Here is an 18,145-nt window from a genome sequence, read left to right as displayed (position 1 = left end):
TTTTTCCTCTATAGCCAGGCCTCTGGCTGCTTAAACAATCTATGGCTTTTAAAATGTATTTGTGGGAGGGGGTTACTGGTTTTTGTTGGTTATTATAATATTTTGTGTTTTCATTTTGTATTTTTATGCTATAAACCATCCTGTATTCTTCAAATGAAGTATATAAATTTAATAAAAGTTAAAAAAATAATTTAATCACAGATACTGTACCATATTGTGGGGTAGTACTTAAGAGTGTATGACTAGAACCTGGAAGACTAGGGTTCAGGTTCCCACTCAGGCATGAAGCTCATTGAATCAGGTCTTTAATGTTGTGGCATCAAGACCTTGAATTTTCTCCCCTTGATTACAAGGTGCTGCCTCTGGTGCTTTTTCGGTGCCTATTGATGACTTTCCACTTTCAACCGGTCTTTTAACCCGAGCTCTTTCCCAGTCTGCCTCTGTATTAGAATTGCTTTTAAGCCATTGTTACCGTTTCCTCGCTTGTTGCTTGCTGCCCTGGGCTCAAATTTAATAATCGGTAAATAAATGAAAGTAAGACCCGCACGACAAGGCTTACATTCTTTTGCATTAGGCTGCAACCCTATCACCCACCTGGCTGCAAGTCCCCCTGAACTCAGCCGGGCTTAGCAGACACGGGGCAGAGATGCTAGGGAACAGGAGCAAGACACGCACCACCTCGTTCAAACGTTACTCGCAAGCAGGGTGTGCATTAAAATTTGTCGCTCAACCTCTTACAAACCTGACCGCTAAAGTAAGCTGGCTTTTTCCAGGGGGATGAACACAGGAGGAAGAATTTTAAAAAACCCACCCTTCCTTCCAACCAGGCCCCAGTCAGTCCCGTCCCCCCCGCAAGCAGAGCAGACAAAGGCCCGCCTTCCCCCCTGACGGCCCGACCCCTTTGTTTTCCGCTTTCGGATCCGGCGGAGGCGCCTCGGCTGCCGAGCGAGCGACATGGCGTCCGCCTGCAGGAGAGCCTCGAGGGCTCGGCCGCGGCAGCGGTGCAGGCGGCGGGGATGAGAGTGGCGGCGGGGCGCTCGGGCGCGGCCAGGTGAGCGACTTCGAAGGGGAGGCAGGCGAGGACGAGGCGCCCGAGTGTCCGCAGGGGAAGCGAGGCTGGCGGGATCGGGCTGGGGCTGCGCCTCGGCGGGTCCCCCGCGCAGCCAGGAGCTACTCGGCGAGGCGGTGGAGGCCGGGACAAGCCGGGCTCCTCCGCCGACCCTCGCAGAGATCGGGCCTTGAAGGCTGGCAAGGAAGGGGAAGGAGGGGAGGAAGTTAGCGAGGGATGGCGGCGCTCATGCGTCGTCTAGCGCCGCCTCGCGGGACGAAACGGGCGCCCATTTAGTGCCCCCACGCAGGACTCGGCTTGAACTCCGTGGGGAGACCCGTTTCCGAAGGAAATGGCAGCTGAAATAAACGGGCTGGTCCCCTGAGCTGAAGCCTTAATGATGATGATCCATCCAGATGCTGGTTATTTGTGGCTGCTGGCTTGTGTTTAAAGTCTCTCTGGATTTTGTATTGTATTCTGTTTTGTGAGCTGCCCTGACCTATAATGAGGGAAGGGCAAGGTGTAAAATCTGGGTAAGAAGCAAAGAAACAGTTCCTCCTAGAAGATTGTTGTTTTTAAGCCCATTGATTTCAGTCGGTTTCAGTGAGCTTAAGTTTGAAAGGCAGACGTGCTAGTAAGGGCATTGGACCTCACTGCTAGGATGAAGCCACAAGACGGCTCATAAATTTGGTATTAAAGAAGTATCTTATTCTATTAGCAAGTGTGGCTTAGCTTCTAGGCAAATTCTGGCTGTGCTAGCAATCCAAAAGGAAAAAAAGAAGCCTGGAAACAGTACTGAAAAATGAATCTTTATCAAGTAATAATTGTGCCCAAGCCTTTTGCTTGTTGACAGCCTTCTTCAGGGGTATAAGATTAAGGTTCTGCTGACAACAGAAATTCTAGAAGGTTGTCATCAACCAAATGTGTGAGGCATTTTAATTGTTTTAATTGTTAATTAATTTAATTGTTTTAATTGTTCGAATTCAACCAAATGTGTGAGGCATTTTAATTTGTTATTATTTGAAATAAGATGGATTTTTCAGTACAGTACCACGTTTCTCTCTCTCTCTCTCTCTCTCTCTCTCTCTCTCTTGCTTCCTTTGATTTTGGGGGCTGCCCCCATTTCCCCCTTCGCTGATAGTTGGGAAGGCATTAAAAATCCGGTGGATGGATAGCTATGCTAAAAGGCTGGGAAGGACCTTATTGTTTATTGTGCATTATGCTACTTACCTATGGACCTGCATTAATGGGAAGACGTCAGTGAATCTTGTGTGAATTTTATGTTAACAGTGTAGATCCTCTGGCCTTTGTGCCTTGTTAGGTCTAGGAATCTGTTTTCCTTAAGCCATGGTCACCTTCCTCACACTTAATGTCATATAGGCTGTCAGATGTGGCACAGGCAAAGTTGTCATTGCAAAGGAAAAAATTGAGATGCTTTAAATGAGCATTGGATTGTTCCTTGGGAAGTGAAGCTTGTATTCAGCATCTTTCCTACATGGCCAAATTTTTATTTTGTGGGCTGGTTTTAATTCAGGCCATTGTGTGAAGGAAATTATCTCACCTGACATTATGGCCCTGCCCTCCTGGCAGAGTGGCCATTGTCTGGATCCCTATCTCTGGTTTATGTGAATGAGAAAACATGGCAACTACCATCATGCTTAATTTAATCCTAAAAGTCGTTACAGAGCATTTTTGAAATATACAGCTTTCTTCGTTCAATCTCTATATTCACAAAATCATAGAATTATAGAGTTGGAAGGGACCACAATTCCTTTTGCCTCAAAGGGCTGTTGGCTTGTCATGTGAAAGGAAGACATGTAGTGCAATTTTAAATGTGTTTACTGTACTCAAAATTGAGGCCCTATGGTTTCATTGCCACTCACTTCCTGTTAAGTCTCTTCTTGTGAAAGGGAAATGGTGATTACTTAAACATTACAGTATTGTCTTTAGATGTGTGAGTTTCACCAGAAACCAGGGTATTTTCCTGATGCTTTCAACCTTATACCAAGCACCTCATGTGAAAGTTTTTAAAAGTAAGCTTGGTGTTTAATTAATTTGATGCCTTCTTAAGTGTAGTCTCAAACAGAGGACAGGACTCATTTTGTAGTAGAAGGGATATCTGTAGAAATAGCTTATGCTAGAAGTGTTGAGATGCAGCTCATCTTGTATTAAGGCTGAAGATATTTGAATGGGGGAAAGTCGATGGAGAGAGAAATCTCCAAATGCTCCCTGCCTTCTTTCTCTCTGATATCTGAAGCAGAGATTAGACATCTTCCTTTCGTAATATGCTTCTGCAGACATCAAAATATGAGCAGGTGTAGTTTATGCTGCAATTACTAACTTCTCTTAATGTGGGGTCACTCACTGATCAGATTTAAAAAGAAAATGGGACTGGCTGATTTAGAGGACAAAGCTTTTGTCAGGGTGCATCCACAAATGATATTTAAAATGGTTTTTACACAATCCAGGGCACTCAGATTATTAGAAAAGTCAGCTAGTAAAAAAAAAAAAATGCACAACAGAGAGTCTCCCTTACCATATCTACTAGCATACCAGCAAAGGGCAAAGCAAGTTAAGGGTCTGGATACAATCATGCAGTAGATATCCCCCCCCCCAACTTGGCTTAGTCTCAGATTAGGGAAGGGATTTGCAGTGGCAGGAGGGATTCTGGAACCAAGTCTAGCTGCATTGATGAAAGAATGGAGGAGTGTGGAATTTCTCCCTTCTCACACTTCACAGAAAGAGAGAAAACATTCCTGCACACACTTGGGTTGTCTAAGGAATCTACACACATGTACAGCTAACTTAAAACTGGACTATGCTTCTAGCCAGGAACAGTTCAGGGGGAAAAGAGAGACAAACATTTATTTTGCCACTTCAGTCTTTCCCAGGAATTGCATGATGGTGTAGCTGCAGTTAACAGGTGTTGCAGCTTGCTGTGTGTCTGCTTGTCAAGGACATCGCAAGGAACCATATCACTGGCCTACTGTGAAGGCATTTACAAAATGTTTGTCTTAAACTAGAGTAAAAGAATATGGTACCTGTTTATCATATGGGCTGAATTTAGATGTCATGCTAAGCCATTAACTATGATTAAATAAACCCTGTGCACAAGCTCCATGCCGGTGAATAGAGCACTTCTGTTTTCTCCTTCCTTAAATGAGTAGGATCACAAACCACATCTAAAGCCATGCTTGAGATTTATTTATCACAAGCAAATCAACATTCAGAAGCCAAGAACAAAGCTTAGGGTCAGATCATGGTTTGGAGAGAACTAAATGTGCTGGTTCAAAAGTAACACAAAGCCAGTAACACCATAGTTTGTATTCTCACTTGACTGAATGAGGAGTAAAGCAGGAGAGCTGAGCCTATGAGTGCCGGTATGACATCTCATGTACAGGATCATTTGCTGAACCATAGTTAATCACCTAATATTCTTTCTGAATGTGGATGTGTTTACCTGTTGTCCAATTTTGTTGGTTATTTTTACATGCTGTGTTTCAAGCTGTTCCTGAACCCTATGAAGGGAATAGGCACAAGGTTGATTTCCCATTTGACAAAGGAGTACCTGTTTAAGGAAAATCCCAAACTGTATTGTGTGTACAAGAATACTGCAAGCCTGCCAGTAACTTTGCCTCCTGAGAAGTCAGACTAAAGATGTTACGCTGTATTTTAGTGTTAACCGTTCAGGTTGAACATTGTTTTTATCTGAAAAGAGTTTCATTTGATTGCAGATGCAAGAGTTACGTCAGCAGTAGGGATCACCCAGTAGGATGTGATTTTAAACTATGATGACACTTTCCATGGGACCACTGCATTTCTGCAAACCTGGTGAGTTAAACCTAGAAAGAATTGAGCTCTTTGGGTCCCCATCACTTCATTTGCTTCTTGTTTGAGCAGCCTTCAGAGGCTCCTGCTTCTTCTTTGCCAAATAAATTTGATTCTCAATTTCTGCCATTTTCCCAATAACAAATCTACTCAGTTGAATCCAGGAGTAGCCAGCAGGGAGGTGAGCTGTTGTGGGCCTGGCCTCCAAGCAGCAGCAGCAGCAGCATCATCACTGCCTGGTACTAGGGCAGAGCAGGAGAGTAGCAAGGCTACGGCTGTGGAGGTACGCAAATGGAAACAATAAGTTGCTTCTGGCAGGGCTCCTGCACAACCTTGACCTCCACCTGCCTCCACACCATTCTGATATTTGGTGGTGATGCTGCTGCCATCAGGTTAGGTTCGCCTTTTGGCCCTCCCAATCATGGCTGAAGGTGAGTATTAAGTGAAAACTGTGTAAGGGTAATTTTAACACACACACACACCCTCCAAAAGGAGAGAAGGTTGGAGACCTTTGCCCCCATATCCTTAGACTTGCTGTAAGTTTAGACATGGAAAGCAAACCGTTGAACTTGCTGACTCTGCACCTGTGGTTGCGCCACACATTTATTCTGCAGATATTGTAGAAGCTCTTTCAGGGAACTGTACTTGTGATTTGCTAATACACTAGGCTGTAAACAGAAGAAAGAGGATCCTTTAGTGTACTCTCAGAATTCATTAAAAAAAGCTGTTTCCCATTGTAAGCAGAAAAGAACTCTGTCTCGTACAGAGCAGAAAGCTTGTTTTACTGCCTGCCTGAATGCCTGTTTTTAAAATTTGAAGATACTCTTTGTATTCTAAGCTTTGTACTGCCCCTCATTGATCTTAAATGCATCTGCATCCTGTTTGTTTGTGCTCTTCCTGCTTCTAGGATGCGGTTTTAAACTATGATGGCATTTTTCATGGGACCACTACATTTCTACAAATTTGGTGAGTTCAGTCTAGAAATAATTTAGGCTCCCAACCCTCCTTTCTTGTCTCAGCTACAGGTTCTTTTTCTTTGCCAAATAAATTTGATTATTAACTTCTAATCATAGATGGCTCAGTGAAGACAACTTTCACCAAGAAGTGAAAATACATCGAGACTGCCTGAGTCTCTTGCCATAAGGGGAAAATGTACTTGTGTTCAGTCACTAAAAGAGATGGAATCACAAAGCCAAAACTAAGCATTTAAAAATTCCATTTAGGTCAATGGGATACACCTAAGGAATGTGCAGCCTCATCCTGTGCGTGTTTACTCAGAAGCAAGTTTCTCTAAATTTGTGGTTTTTGCTTGAAACCACAAGGAAACACCTGTAACATCACGGTTGTGTCAGGAGTCCTGCAACAATGGCATTCCTGTTTTTGAAAGGCGTTTTAGCCATTCTTTGTCAGTTTTTGGACTTTCTCTTGTTAAAATAATATAAGAGAGACTTAAGTAATTTTACTGCAGTATGAGCTATGTTAGGCAGAAGCATTCTCCATCTGACGAATTAGAGCCAATGACCCTCCTCTCCCGTTTCAATTAATTATGTTGCAGTCTTACAGATGAGTGGCATAATAAGGTGGTTGCACCTCTTTTTGGGAGGTGTATTTTGTGATTTTAATGCAACTACTTTCACAGCTGAACTGCCCAGCTAGTTTCCCTGCTCATTTTTGTATGTAGTTGTAGTATAAACTTAAATGGCCCCTTCAGCTGTATGCACAGTTCTCCTCTTTAAGCAAACGCAACACGGCTTTGTGGGATGGTGGCCTCAGCCCCTGAGGTGACACAGCACTTATTGCCCTTTGATTCTGCAGACTGGCAGAATTAACACTGCTGTTAAAGGTGTACTTCAGATTGAGATCCACTGCAGTACTGATAGTATAAAGGTAAAAAGTCCCATCTGAATAGATCTGCAGTCCTGCTTCTGGTTCACGTAGTCCTCTTAGCCAATGCTGTTTACACCTGTTTATAATGTTTCTTTTTGCAAAAAGAATGAGGAAAAGGAAGGGCATGTTCAAATCAGGCTTTAACATGTATTGCACCGGATCTTTGTTTTTTGGTGATTTGTGTGCCATTTCCAAAAAATACTGCTTGGAAGATCAATACATTGTTTAATACATATCAACAAATGGAGAACTGGTATGAAAATATCCTATAAATTAAATGTGATATGTGTTGTCCTACAGATAATAAACAGGAAACTTTGTATATAGAGATACCGTATTTTTCGCTCTATAACACGCACCTGACCATAACACGCACGTAGTTTTTAGAGGAGGAAAATCCGTAGGCATGCCATCCGTAGGCATTCCCTCCATAACACGCACAGACATTTCCCCTTACTTTTTAGGAGGAAAAAAGTGAGTGTTATGGTGCAAAAAATACGGTACTATAGTAAGAAATGGAGGTCATTTCACTGAAGCGCTACCCATATTTATTTACACCCTGTCAGACTGAAATTCCTCTTCCCCACACTGTTTGACCATCCTTTGAGTATCTCATCCGTTGTAACCCCTTTCAGCAACTTTCTCAAAAGCACATCTACCCTGTTTTAAAGCGTTGATGACAGACAGAGATAATTCTTCAAAATCTAGGGTTGTTGGTCCATATGCTTAAATAGAAACAGTAAAATGGGTAAGGCGAAACAGCTTTTGGTGAAGGACCCTAACAACCATCTGGCAGCATGAAGCTAAACAGAAAGTAGCAGAAAGGCCAATATTTAGCATGTCTTCTGTTACAAGTGTGATGTTGGGGAAGTAGAAAGGCCACCACCTTTTAAGGGTTCTGACTTAACACTAGCAACTCATAGATATGTATGAAGAAGAAGAGGAAGAGTTTGGACTTGATATCCCGCCTTTCACTCCCCTTAAGGAGTCTCAAAGCGGCTAACAATCTCCTCTCCCTTCCTCCCCCACAACAAACACTCTGTGAGGTGAGTGGGGCTGAGAGACTTCAAAGAAGTGTGACTGGCCCAAGGTCACCCAGCAGCTGAATGTGGAGGAGCCCTATCTGAGCAGATGCTGCGCATATTCTCACCCCAACCAGCTATGGGGGTCCCCATGCAGAAGCTACCGTATTTTTCGTCCCATAGGATGCTCCGTCCCATAGGACGCACCTACTTTTTTGGGGGGGGGGGAAATAAAGGAAAATTTCCCCCCCTTTATTTCCCCCCCAAAACCAGGTTGGGGAACAGTGGGATGGCGGCGCTGCGCCTCCCCGCTGTCCCCCGAGCTTGTGGGGCTGGCCGATGTCTGCCCGGCACGAGGGGTGCTCTGCTTCAGGGCGCCCCACGCGCCAGGCGGCAGGCTGCAGACACCTGCGCGAAGCACGGGGTGTCCTCCGGAGGGCGCCCCGTGCTCCGCGCTGCAGGCTGCTGCCTGCAAGCATTGCACACCCGGGAGGATCTCCGCCCGGGCGTGCAAGGCTTGTGGACACCTGCGCGAAGCACGGGGCGTCCGGAGGGTGCCCCGTGCTCAGCGCTGCAGGCTGCCGCCCGCAAGCCTTGCGCTCCCGGGGGGATCTCCCCCCTGGCGCATAAGGCTTGCGGATAGCTTCCTGGAGCCTGGAGAGCGAGAGGTGTCGGTGCACACCGACGCCTCTCGCTCTCCAGGCTTCAGCGAAAGCCTGCATTCGCCCCATAGGACACACACACATTTCCCCTTCATTTTTGGAGGGGAAAAAGTGCGTCCTATAGGGCTAAAAATACAGTATATTACTTCTTTGTGGGTGGGATCTGTCTGCTCTGATTGCAACAACAACCACCTCCCCATGGTCCACACAAGCAGAAATTTGAACCTGCAGAATAAATTATGCTAATTTACATTGTACTTACTTGGCATGATTTATATCGATAGCTGCATATATAGAAACTTGAAATACTTTGGACACAATTGGAGATTTAAAACCTAGGAAGGAGAAAGATTGAAATGTGGGGTTGGAAGGAGGTGGAGTATAGATTGCTTAGAACTAGGAGGCATAGAGGAGGAGAGGGGGAATAGAGGTGACTAGCCCCTCTCAAGGTCACCCTGACTTAGCACACATTTTCAAACTTCCCCAAAAGTCCACTTCCACCCCCCCCCCCATTTGGAGTGATAGCAACAAATCTTGTCCTTTGAGTTCTTTTCCCAGGAAGTACATTCCACTCGGCATACAAACAGTGTTATGTATGTTTTCTACATTGAACAGATTTTATTCCCCCCCTCATGCATATATTGTTTTAATTTATAGTGTACATCGGTGCTCTGATTTCTGCTCTGTGCAATTTAATTGGTAAGTATTTTTAAAGTACTTAACATTTGCTGCCAGGTTCACATTGTATTTTGTTGGGAATGAGCAGCAAGATACACAGCTATTTCATCATGTATGATTGATGAACTTTGTATATTCTATTTTGCCCCACAAGAAACATCTGCTGAACTCAAGTTGAAAATGAAGGCAGAGGATTTTGAGTACATTTTAACATGGGAAGCTGGAAATAATACAGGGACAGCCACATGCTACAATGTGATGTATAAAGAGAGAAGGTACCTATGCTTTTCCTAAAATATATTCCCACGTTTTGTAAATTATTATGAATGACTGATATATGGTACAAGATCATTATTGGTTTGGATGTATCTAGTTAAGGTCCTGTCATATGAAGAACAGAAACCAAGAGTTCTCTGGCAGCTTAAAGACTTAACAGATTTGATATGGCATGTGATTTTGCAGACTGCGTTCCACTTTATCAGAGGCATGAACTATTATCCTTAGAAGATATGGCACATGACACATGGCTGTAGAGGGGGAAACCTGCACATGTGGGGTCACATGATCATTAAGTTCAATACGTGCTAAGTCAAGCCAAACTTTGATGGAAGCAAATTAACAGCAATAAGGGGGGGGGGAGCTAACAAGAATAAGAGTGCAATCCGGACCCCAGTGGGATGGCAGTGGGGCTTGGCAGAGTGACAAAGCCACACCACATCCAGAGTCCCATTGATTTCACCAGCTAGGGTGGAAGGTGGGGTCAGGGGCAGGAAAATTGTGTTTTGTTGCTGTGACAACTCCAGTTTGGAATGACAGGTGGGGCTGGATTGGGCCTGTTTCCACATCTGACTGGTAGCTGGGCCAGCATTTGATGCCTCTGGTAAAGTGGATTCTCAGTCATGAAAATTTATCCCATAAGTAATTTACTTAGTTTCCAAAATGTTACAAGACTCTTTGTTGGTCTTGCTGCAATAGACCTGCAGTGCTATCCTTTCTACGTCTTCTCAGAAGTCAGTCTCATTGCAATGAGAGTCCCAGGCAAGTGGGCATCTGACTGCAGTCTTAAGACAGCAGTCATGAAATGGTCAGCATGGAAACAAAATAGAAAAGATCCAAAACCAGACATTCACATGAGGCTGCATTAACTGTTATTTAGGTATCAAGCTGTGCTGAGGCCTCATAGGAGAACAGTCATTTCAGGTTTGTGTTTCCTATTGATGCAGCTATAATAACCAGCTGTTACTCAAGTCTGCCTCATAGTTCTCAGGAAGGTAAGAGAGATGAGACCTGGACTTGGGTGAGGTGACAGCATTTAGCCATTAGGAAGCAAACACCCCTCTATTTGGTCAATTAACAAAGCACATTATCTGATTTGCACATAAACTAACATAAGGGAAGAGTCACAGGTTGATCTTCCTACAGAGTTCCTCACAGGAGACAGATAAGAATAAATTAATCCTCCAATATGCTTCTCTCCCCTTTGAAAGCTCAGTTTGTCCTTGGCTATCAAAATCAGCGGGAAGAAACCAGGTGCATGATTCTTCTTTCAGTAAGTCCAAGTAAGTAAGGCATATTTTAGTAGTCAGTACTCATACGTATATGTTTGTCCTTGTGATGTTTCCCAATCAGGGCAAACTTGGGGGCAAATTCCCAGGGGAAATCTAACATGTTTCTGAATGGAAGCACAAGTAATTGAATTCTAGGAGCAATTGGTAGCTGGTCCTGGAAAAGAAATTATGTTTGGGGGTTGCTCTCCCCTGGGAACTTGCTTCAGACAGACACCCTCTCTTCTCCTTCTTGCCAGGTCCCAGCAAAATGAGGCTCCAGTATCTGGGGAGCTGGCCATTTGTCCAGCTGGTGCATGGTCCAAAAGCAGCAAAGACCGGTAAGCACTCAAAGGCAAGCAGATGTTGAGATCCAAGGCAATATGTAGGAACTAGGCACAGTCCTCACACAAGATGAGATGCAGCGGCTGAGACGCAGACTCCAAGGCTAGGGCAAGGGCAGGAAACCTGAGGCCCTCCACATCTTGCTCAACTCAAACACCCATCATTCTGTACCATCTGCTGTGTGGGCTTGGGCTGATGAGAGTTGACATTCCACAGCATGTGGAGGGCCCCAGCTTCTTCAGTCCTTGGCTATGCCTTAATGTGGCCTGGTACACAAGGGTTGGCTTTGGGTCCAGCTGACAATACTCAGGAAGTACTGCAGCCTAGAGGACTAACTTGAACTACAGTGTTCAGTCTTGGCTGGAGCCAAAGTCCCAGTGGTGCAGCATGAGAAAAATATACACCTCTGTTTGCCTCTATTGTCCTGCCGGTCAGTTTAATCAGGCCCCTGTGGGCAGTTTATTTCCTGGGGTAAAATCCTTTAAAAAGGTCAACAACTTCAATCCTAAAAAAAGGGCAACAACTTTGGGTCGGCCTTCACGGCCCTTCACTTCATCAAATCTGGCCCTCTTTGAAAAAAGTTTGGACACCACTGCCCTATCCCCTGTAAAGAAGAGATGGTCTTGGGATGTTTGTGGCAAAGAAACACAGGATGGAAATGAGAAAGGCAACCGTTAGTAGGAACTGAGCAAGAAAGAGCAGAGGGAAGGAGCTACTTGGTTCTGGAGATAGACAAGACCTTTGTATTGGCTGGGGATATGCATCCATAAACTGGATAAATACTGAGTCATCTGCACGCTAAGAGAGGAATTGCCCCTCCTGCACTGCCTTCCCACAGACCTAAAAGCCATCTCTCTCACTCTGCCCACCCACAAATACAGCTCTCTGCCCTTCTCTCATCACTGGAGGTGGCAGTAGAGGAGTCCAAAGGAAGCATTTGTGAGTCGAGGACCCTCCACCCGCATAGAATTATAATAAGACACACAGACACATTATTTTAGGTTAATGGGCAAAATTAGGCCACAACTTTTATTGGTTACAGCATGTGAGTAGTACTGGCTTAGGCATTGGATTAAACAGCAATACACGACTCCATCCCACACAGCTGGGAGTCATAACAGGGTTAACAACCAATGGGAGGAGCTTGTTGATGCAAATACAACTGGAAGCTCCCCCATGACGTCACCAAGGTACCACAGTATTTGAAAAGCCACCAAATGTACATTTGCACTGACATCCTTCTCACAGAATGGGACACTTCATATCAAATTAGGGGATGAGGGTGAGTAAATATATGCTTCATCTCACTCCGGCATTCTGGACAACTTTCATGTGACGCTTTTGAATTTCTGCTTTATATCCAGTTGGGAAGTACTGATTGGCTCCTTCTTGTTTCCATTTACAGTTATCCCAGACCAAATATGAAGATTGTCGCAGAGTGTTCCAATATCACACGTTCATTCTGTAACTTGACAAAAGAGTTCACAGATCCCTGCAAGGCATACATAATTGTAGTGGATCAGGTCACAGAAAGTGGAGTACATTATTCAGCTATTCAGTTCAGTCCATATGCTGACAGTAAGTAATTTGCTCCTTATTTATGTTTGAAGCACATGCCTTATGCTTCCTATAAGTCCTTGTCAACCACACAGGTTTCACACTGGCCAAGGCAGAAGGTAGAGGCCAGTTGTCAACCCCCACTAGGTCAGCTCCCAGCAGGCTCCAAAGCTGTCAGTGCCCTGCCCCACGGGCGGAGGGAACGCACTACCACTGCCCCCCCGGACACGCGCCGCGCACCCTCCCACTGCGAACAGTGCGCCACACCCCTGGGACGTGCGCCAGCCCCGCCTCCGCCTACTCACCGCCCCCGGGTGCCAGAGCATGCAGAGCCCTGGCACCAGCAACCTCATGCAATTCTAGCCCCCCAAACCCCCAAGACTCGCTCCTTCTTCAGTATATTATTTTCAGTTATTTAGATCATTGTTCTTTAAGTGCCAAGAGGTCTCATGGTTCTGACAAGCTTTATCTCCAGCTCTCAATGGGCATCCTCTTGCTTTTCAATGGAATGAATGGCAAACTACACCCCACTAAGATCAGAACACAGGACTAGGTGCCATATTCAGAGCAGGCTTTCGGGAGCAGAAATGAGGATCAAAGAAGGCTGAAGGCCAACAAGTTAAGAGGCTTAAAGGTCGGTTTGGGGAAATTTCTAATCAATAGAAGCCCCGCCGTACCTATTTAGCCTTCAATCTGAAAGAAGCATACCTGGGAGAACGTTGTATCATTTCATTTGAGATCTTATGTCCAAGTTAGTAGTGCATTGGATTGTAATTTCATTAATTTCTCTAGGGCAGAGCTTCCCAACCACATTGATTCCTTCTTTTCTTCCTTTCTTTATTCAACAGCATGCCTAACACCACCCCAGTTTGAGATTTCTGCTTGTCCAAGCTGCGCAAATGTGACAGTGAAACTTTCAGCCTCGTTACTTCATGTATACCAAGAGCTTGATTATACGGTCACAGTGATAAGAGACAGTGTCAAGGAAAAGGTCGGTTGCTTATGATTAAAAGGGAAATGGTAGACAGTATCAAAATTAATTCAATTCATCTGTAAGAAAGCTGCTATTTCTGTTTCTAGTTCAGGTATATCTGAACTTAATGGTTCTGCTCCCTGATCTATAGCCCTGTCTATCCTCCAATGCATGCCTAGAGTTCCTGTCTGGGTGGGTTTCACCCATTCACTTCAATGGAGTGGGCAGCTCCCCATGTTTTGCCCTTTCAGTGGCTGTTGACATTGAGATAGACCAGAAGGGCTGTATATATTTTGGAATGCCAGCAGGAATTGCTGGATTGAGATGTTTTGGATTAATAGGGTAGGCCACTTCCCAAGCCAGTTACGTGAGGATTGGGTATAGCAGCAGCTAAACCAGCAGAGTCCAAAGGCCGGAGGCTACGTTGGTATTGCTGTGCCTTTGCACTGTTGCTGCAAGAAGAATTGGCAAGGCAAATATTTAGCAGATGAAGAGAAATGATAATGTTACTTATATATAGCTTTTTGTGTTTCCAGAGCACTTTAGGAAACATTTTCATAGGTATCCTTTCAATAGCCCATGACATAGGCTAGTGTAATTATCCCCACATTCAATTGTCAATCTTTTTCTTCTTCTTTTCTAGCGTGTTGTCAATACAACCAGACAAGAGAGTTTCCACACTGTCATTGGAGATTTGAGTTTCAATACAAATTATTGTATTGCTGTTGATGTGAAAACAAGTCTAAATAGTCAGTGCACTCCGTCTGTCCCCAAATGCCTTATCCTCAGCTCCAATAATATATCAGGTATAATGAATTAAGGGGTGGGGAGGGGTTGCAGAGAATTAATTTAAAACAATTATTTTCTTAATTTAAAAACACTAATAATAGATTATTGATTTTAGTATTTCAAGTAATGGTTTAAAAAAAAAATTATGAATTTTGGTAATCTAGTGCTCTGTGTGCCCAATAAAACCAGAGTGTTTCACAATAGCCCACATATTCACTGTTCTTTAATCACCTTCTTTTTATCTTACAGGTCATATTATATTACCAGCGTTGTTTGGCATATTAATATCGTTGGCAGTAGTACTCATTCTATTTGTCCTGTATAAAACCGGTGTTATTTGCTTAAGATGGAGGAAATGGCCAAGCGTCTTGGTATGTAGCCTTGAGACGGATTCTTTTTTTAAGATAAATAGCTTAATAAGCTCTACTGTATGTATGTATATAGAATTTTATTTATTTTCTATCTTCTTTTCATGAAACATTCATTGTTGAAAAGACCTAAGGGTCAGTCCCAGGGTCAATGCCAGTTTCATAGGGTCAGGTGATATGAGAGTTTGCCCTCTCTGCCTGGAGAGCTGCTGTCAGTGATGTACAAATAATCTGACCAGTTTCTCTATCCTGTTAACACTTGATCCTCACTGTGAGAAGCGAGGTAACAGGGAACCAGGCAGAGGGCCTTCTTGGTGGTGGTGCACGCCCTGTGGAACGGCCTCCCATCAGATGTCAAGGAAATAAACAACTACTGTGTTTGACCTTTAGAAGACATCTGAAGGCAGACCTGTTTAGGGAAGTTTTTAATGTTTAATGTTTTATTGTGTTTGAATATTCTGTTGTTGTTGTTGTTGTGGTTGTTTGATAGGACTTGTAATCAACAGCACCACAACATTTACATTTAGCCTTGTGTCCCGGGTATCTGGCCTCAAGACCATAAAAAGCTGGAATAAGTAAATGAAGAAAGAACCAGACTGTTCAGGGCTTTTTCAACAAAACCCCCTTTATTGAAAATGGAAGCAAATCCCAATGAAAGCCAAAAGATTCTCACATCTGTGGAGGGTTTCGGGATTAAGGCCAAACTATCGACATCCAATTAATATTTATTAATATTAATATTCAACTATGTATCACACCCCTATCTTTTTTGAAGGCATCTATTTTATTTTTTGCATCTGTAAATTTCAAAATTGCTTTTCTTTTCAGAGCATCACACCAAAATTAGACTATTCCCTTTTTAAATCAGAACCGGAAGAAGTGCACACCGTCCAGGTCACCCAAGAAAGTAAAAAAAAAGTATGTGGATACGATTCCGATGAAGAGGACAGTGAAAGCGTTGCTGGAAATGATGATTTATATACTGCACATGGTTTTTTGGGGCAGACTTCAAAGTCCTGCTCGCAGGAGGACAATGCAGAGCCACCGTCCCTAGACTGCTCATCCACTACAAGTACAATAGCTGACCCCCAGGATGATGAAACAGAAAAGCTTCTGCTCATAGGCTGCTCATCTGCTCCAAGTGAAATGCCTAAACCTGTAGATGCTGAAGCAGAAAACCTTCCGAATGATATTAGCAAAGAAGAAAGCCCAACAATTCAAATATTTCATCCTTCTCCTGAAGTGGACTCCGCTAATGAGCCAGACCTGGAGTGCAGCAGCTGTTCCAACGTAAACTTAAATACTGTGGTGCTAGGAATATCTGGCAAAAATATGGACATTCCTGCAACATTAAGCCCTTTCGAAGAGGATGCAGCAGACTCGAAAGATTTGTGTGTTTCTGATGCATTTGAACTGAAACATTTCACTGATGCGCTAGAAATGCAGAACTCTGACATTCATAACCTCTCTTGTTCCTGGCAAAATTCTAATGGGTCTGGAGAAAGTGAGTCATCGGATTCAGAAACGGACTGTGTTGGTGAATACATGAGCAGATGAATCAATGAATGCTCAAGTTAGCATTTTTCAGCTTCCAGTAAAACAATGTATTCCCATGTCATGGGACTGGGTGGGATCTGCTATCTAATGCTATCAATATTGTACAAGTACATATGAAAATGCAGCGCTGTTGTTAATTTCTGTAGCATTAATATGGTATGCTCTTCAGTGGTTTTTGGCAATCCCATGGACTAATTGTCTTCCAAAATAACAGAGACCTTGCCTGTCTTGAGGATGAATTTCTCTTGTTACAATGATCAACCATTGCGCTTGATCTTCAAGTGTTCTTAGGCATGATACAACACTTTGCTGGTAATTGTTCCAGAATGGTTCTGTTTTCCTGCCAGTGATCTTTTAGACTCCCAGGGTTCATAGCCCTTTATCTATACCTCAGTTTATTTTGTGAACCGGAATGTTACTGCCATCACATTTAATATCTGTCAACTCACACTTGGACATGCACTTCAGTTGTCCTTTTTCACTGGTCCTATTTGTACCCATGTCTGTTTTTCTTTATGAGGATGAAGTAACTCTCACCCTTCCTTATATTATTGGCAAGTTCTGTGTGATCCTTTGCTTGACAAGGGCTCCAGCGATGTGGTTCGAAAGGAGGCAAAAAGGTATACTATTGTCCTTGAACTCTTCCTGCCTGTCGTAGTGGGATAATCTTTTATCAGTTTCTCATTCTAGAGAATCTGATTGTAGCAATGGTCTGGAATGGATGTTGCCATCTTCATAACACCCTTGAGTTGCATGAAGTTTAAAACCATTTAATGTGAAGACATTTCCCTCAACATTCCTGTAATCAAGACTACAGCCTTCTTCATACTGTGCAAGATCATCATGTTGAACACAGAAATAATGGCTGATGGATGATGAATGTACTGGGCCCCTGCTATAACCTTGTTGGGTCTAAAAAGCTTGTTGCAGCTACTCTGTGCAGGGGGAGAGGGATTTTGAGCAGAGATGTGTTTAATCACCATTTGTCTGCTCCACATTGTCCCTGAAATGGACAGGAGCCACTGGCCTTATTTCTGGTCAGGCAACTTCTGTATAGCTTAGTGGTAGGCTCACGAATGCGAGCCTTTAGTGTGATCAACCCAGTCCTACTCTGCCAAGAGAGATTCAGTGAGTGCCTTCTGTGCCAACTTTTAAACGCCTGTTGAAAATGTTTCTATTCCACCTGGCCTGTGCAGGCAATTGAAGTACACAATGCTGTGCAGTACACAATGCTGTACTGATGGTTGTTTTTAATTATTTTTGCCTTAACTTGGTTTTAACTTTTTATTGTTTTACTGTATGGGTTTTTTTAATATCGTTGTAAACTGCTGTGATTTTTTTAAATAATACAATGGTATATAAATCATTTTTATAAATAAATAAGGCAAGAAGGCATGGAGCGAATAGCCATGCCATACACAGTTAGAGCAAAACAAATGTAACATTTGCTCAATGGATTTGTATAGCAGCTCTCTAAACAGTTACTGTAAAGATGTTCCATGCAGAGGCACAGGAAGGGCTTATTTTAAAACAGCTTGAACATTAACCATTACAGGAAATGAAAACAACATGGGGAAAAGCATCCAGCTAAACCTGGCCTAAACTATGACAGTGTTTGGCAACTTCTGTTCCTGGAGTCTGGATGCATAGCAGCCTGTTAGCATTTTTCTTCATTTTAGCATTCTTTGCAAGCTTTATTTGCACGCGTTATTTTAAATGTATCCTCCCAACATTTTGGGCAGTCAGAAAGGCAGGAGACTTCTTTTTCGCTTTCTCTTTTGTGTAATTTCTTGGGACTTCTCCTACAATAGTGTTTAAGTTTTATTTTCCTCTTAGATGTCAGGTTCTTGGACTGAACAGTGGACTTTTCTGTGATCTTCTGATCCT

The 18,145-nt window shown here is 43.5% G+C and overlaps 1 protein-coding gene across 2 annotated transcripts; it reads left to right on the top strand.

Moving 5' to 3' along the window:
- Nucleotides 1–899: 899 nt before the first annotated feature.
- LOC128412980 (interferon alpha/beta receptor 2-like) lies at nucleotides 900–16,813 on the top strand. Of its 2 annotated transcripts, none has more exons than XM_053386612.1 (12): nucleotides 900–1,051; nucleotides 4,783–4,879; nucleotides 5,784–5,842; nucleotides 9,105–9,146; nucleotides 9,280–9,400; nucleotides 10,613–10,684; nucleotides 10,930–11,010; nucleotides 12,420–12,592; nucleotides 13,420–13,562; nucleotides 14,188–14,350; nucleotides 14,583–14,704; nucleotides 15,530–16,813. In XM_053386612.1, exons 3-12 carry the CDS (start codon nucleotides 5,800–5,802, stop codon nucleotides 16,256–16,258), a joined length of 1,689 nt encoding a protein of 562 aa, XP_053242587.1. In that variant the 5' UTR covers nucleotides 900–1,051; nucleotides 4,783–4,879; nucleotides 5,784–5,799; the 3' UTR covers nucleotides 16,259–16,813. The 2 variants fall into 2 exon arrangements, with proteins under 2 accessions (XP_053242587.1, XP_053242588.1); XM_053386613.1 differs by lacking the exon at nucleotides 900–1,051 and adding an exon at nucleotides 2,015–3,081.
- The last annotated feature ends 1,332 nt before the right edge of the window (nucleotides 16,814–18,145 follow it).

Source organism: Podarcis raffonei, chromosome 4 (genome assembly GCF_027172205.1).
Source record: "Podarcis raffonei isolate rPodRaf1 chromosome 4, rPodRaf1.pri, whole genome shotgun sequence".
Classification (NCBI taxonomy): Eukaryota; Metazoa; Chordata; class Lepidosauria; order Squamata; family Lacertidae; genus Podarcis; species Podarcis raffonei.
The sequence above is the reverse complement of the archived record's forward strand: the minus strand, read 5'-3'. Positions and strand labels throughout refer to the sequence as shown.

What these genes read in the sequence shown, in the direction of transcription:
- LOC128412980 (XM_053386612.1), top strand. Translation starts at nt 5,800, where the DNA reads ATGATGGCATTTTTCATGGGACCACTACATTTCTACAAATTTG. An exon ending in GTTCAGTCCATATGCTGACA is followed by an intron (nt 12,593 to 13,419) that starts GTAAGTAATTTG and finishes TTTATTCAACAG; the next exon opens with CATGCCTAACACCACCCCAG. An exon ending in CAGCTCCAATAATATATCAG is followed by an intron (nt 14,351 to 14,582) that starts GTATAATGAATT and finishes TTTATCTTACAG; the next exon opens with GTCATATTATATTACCAGCG.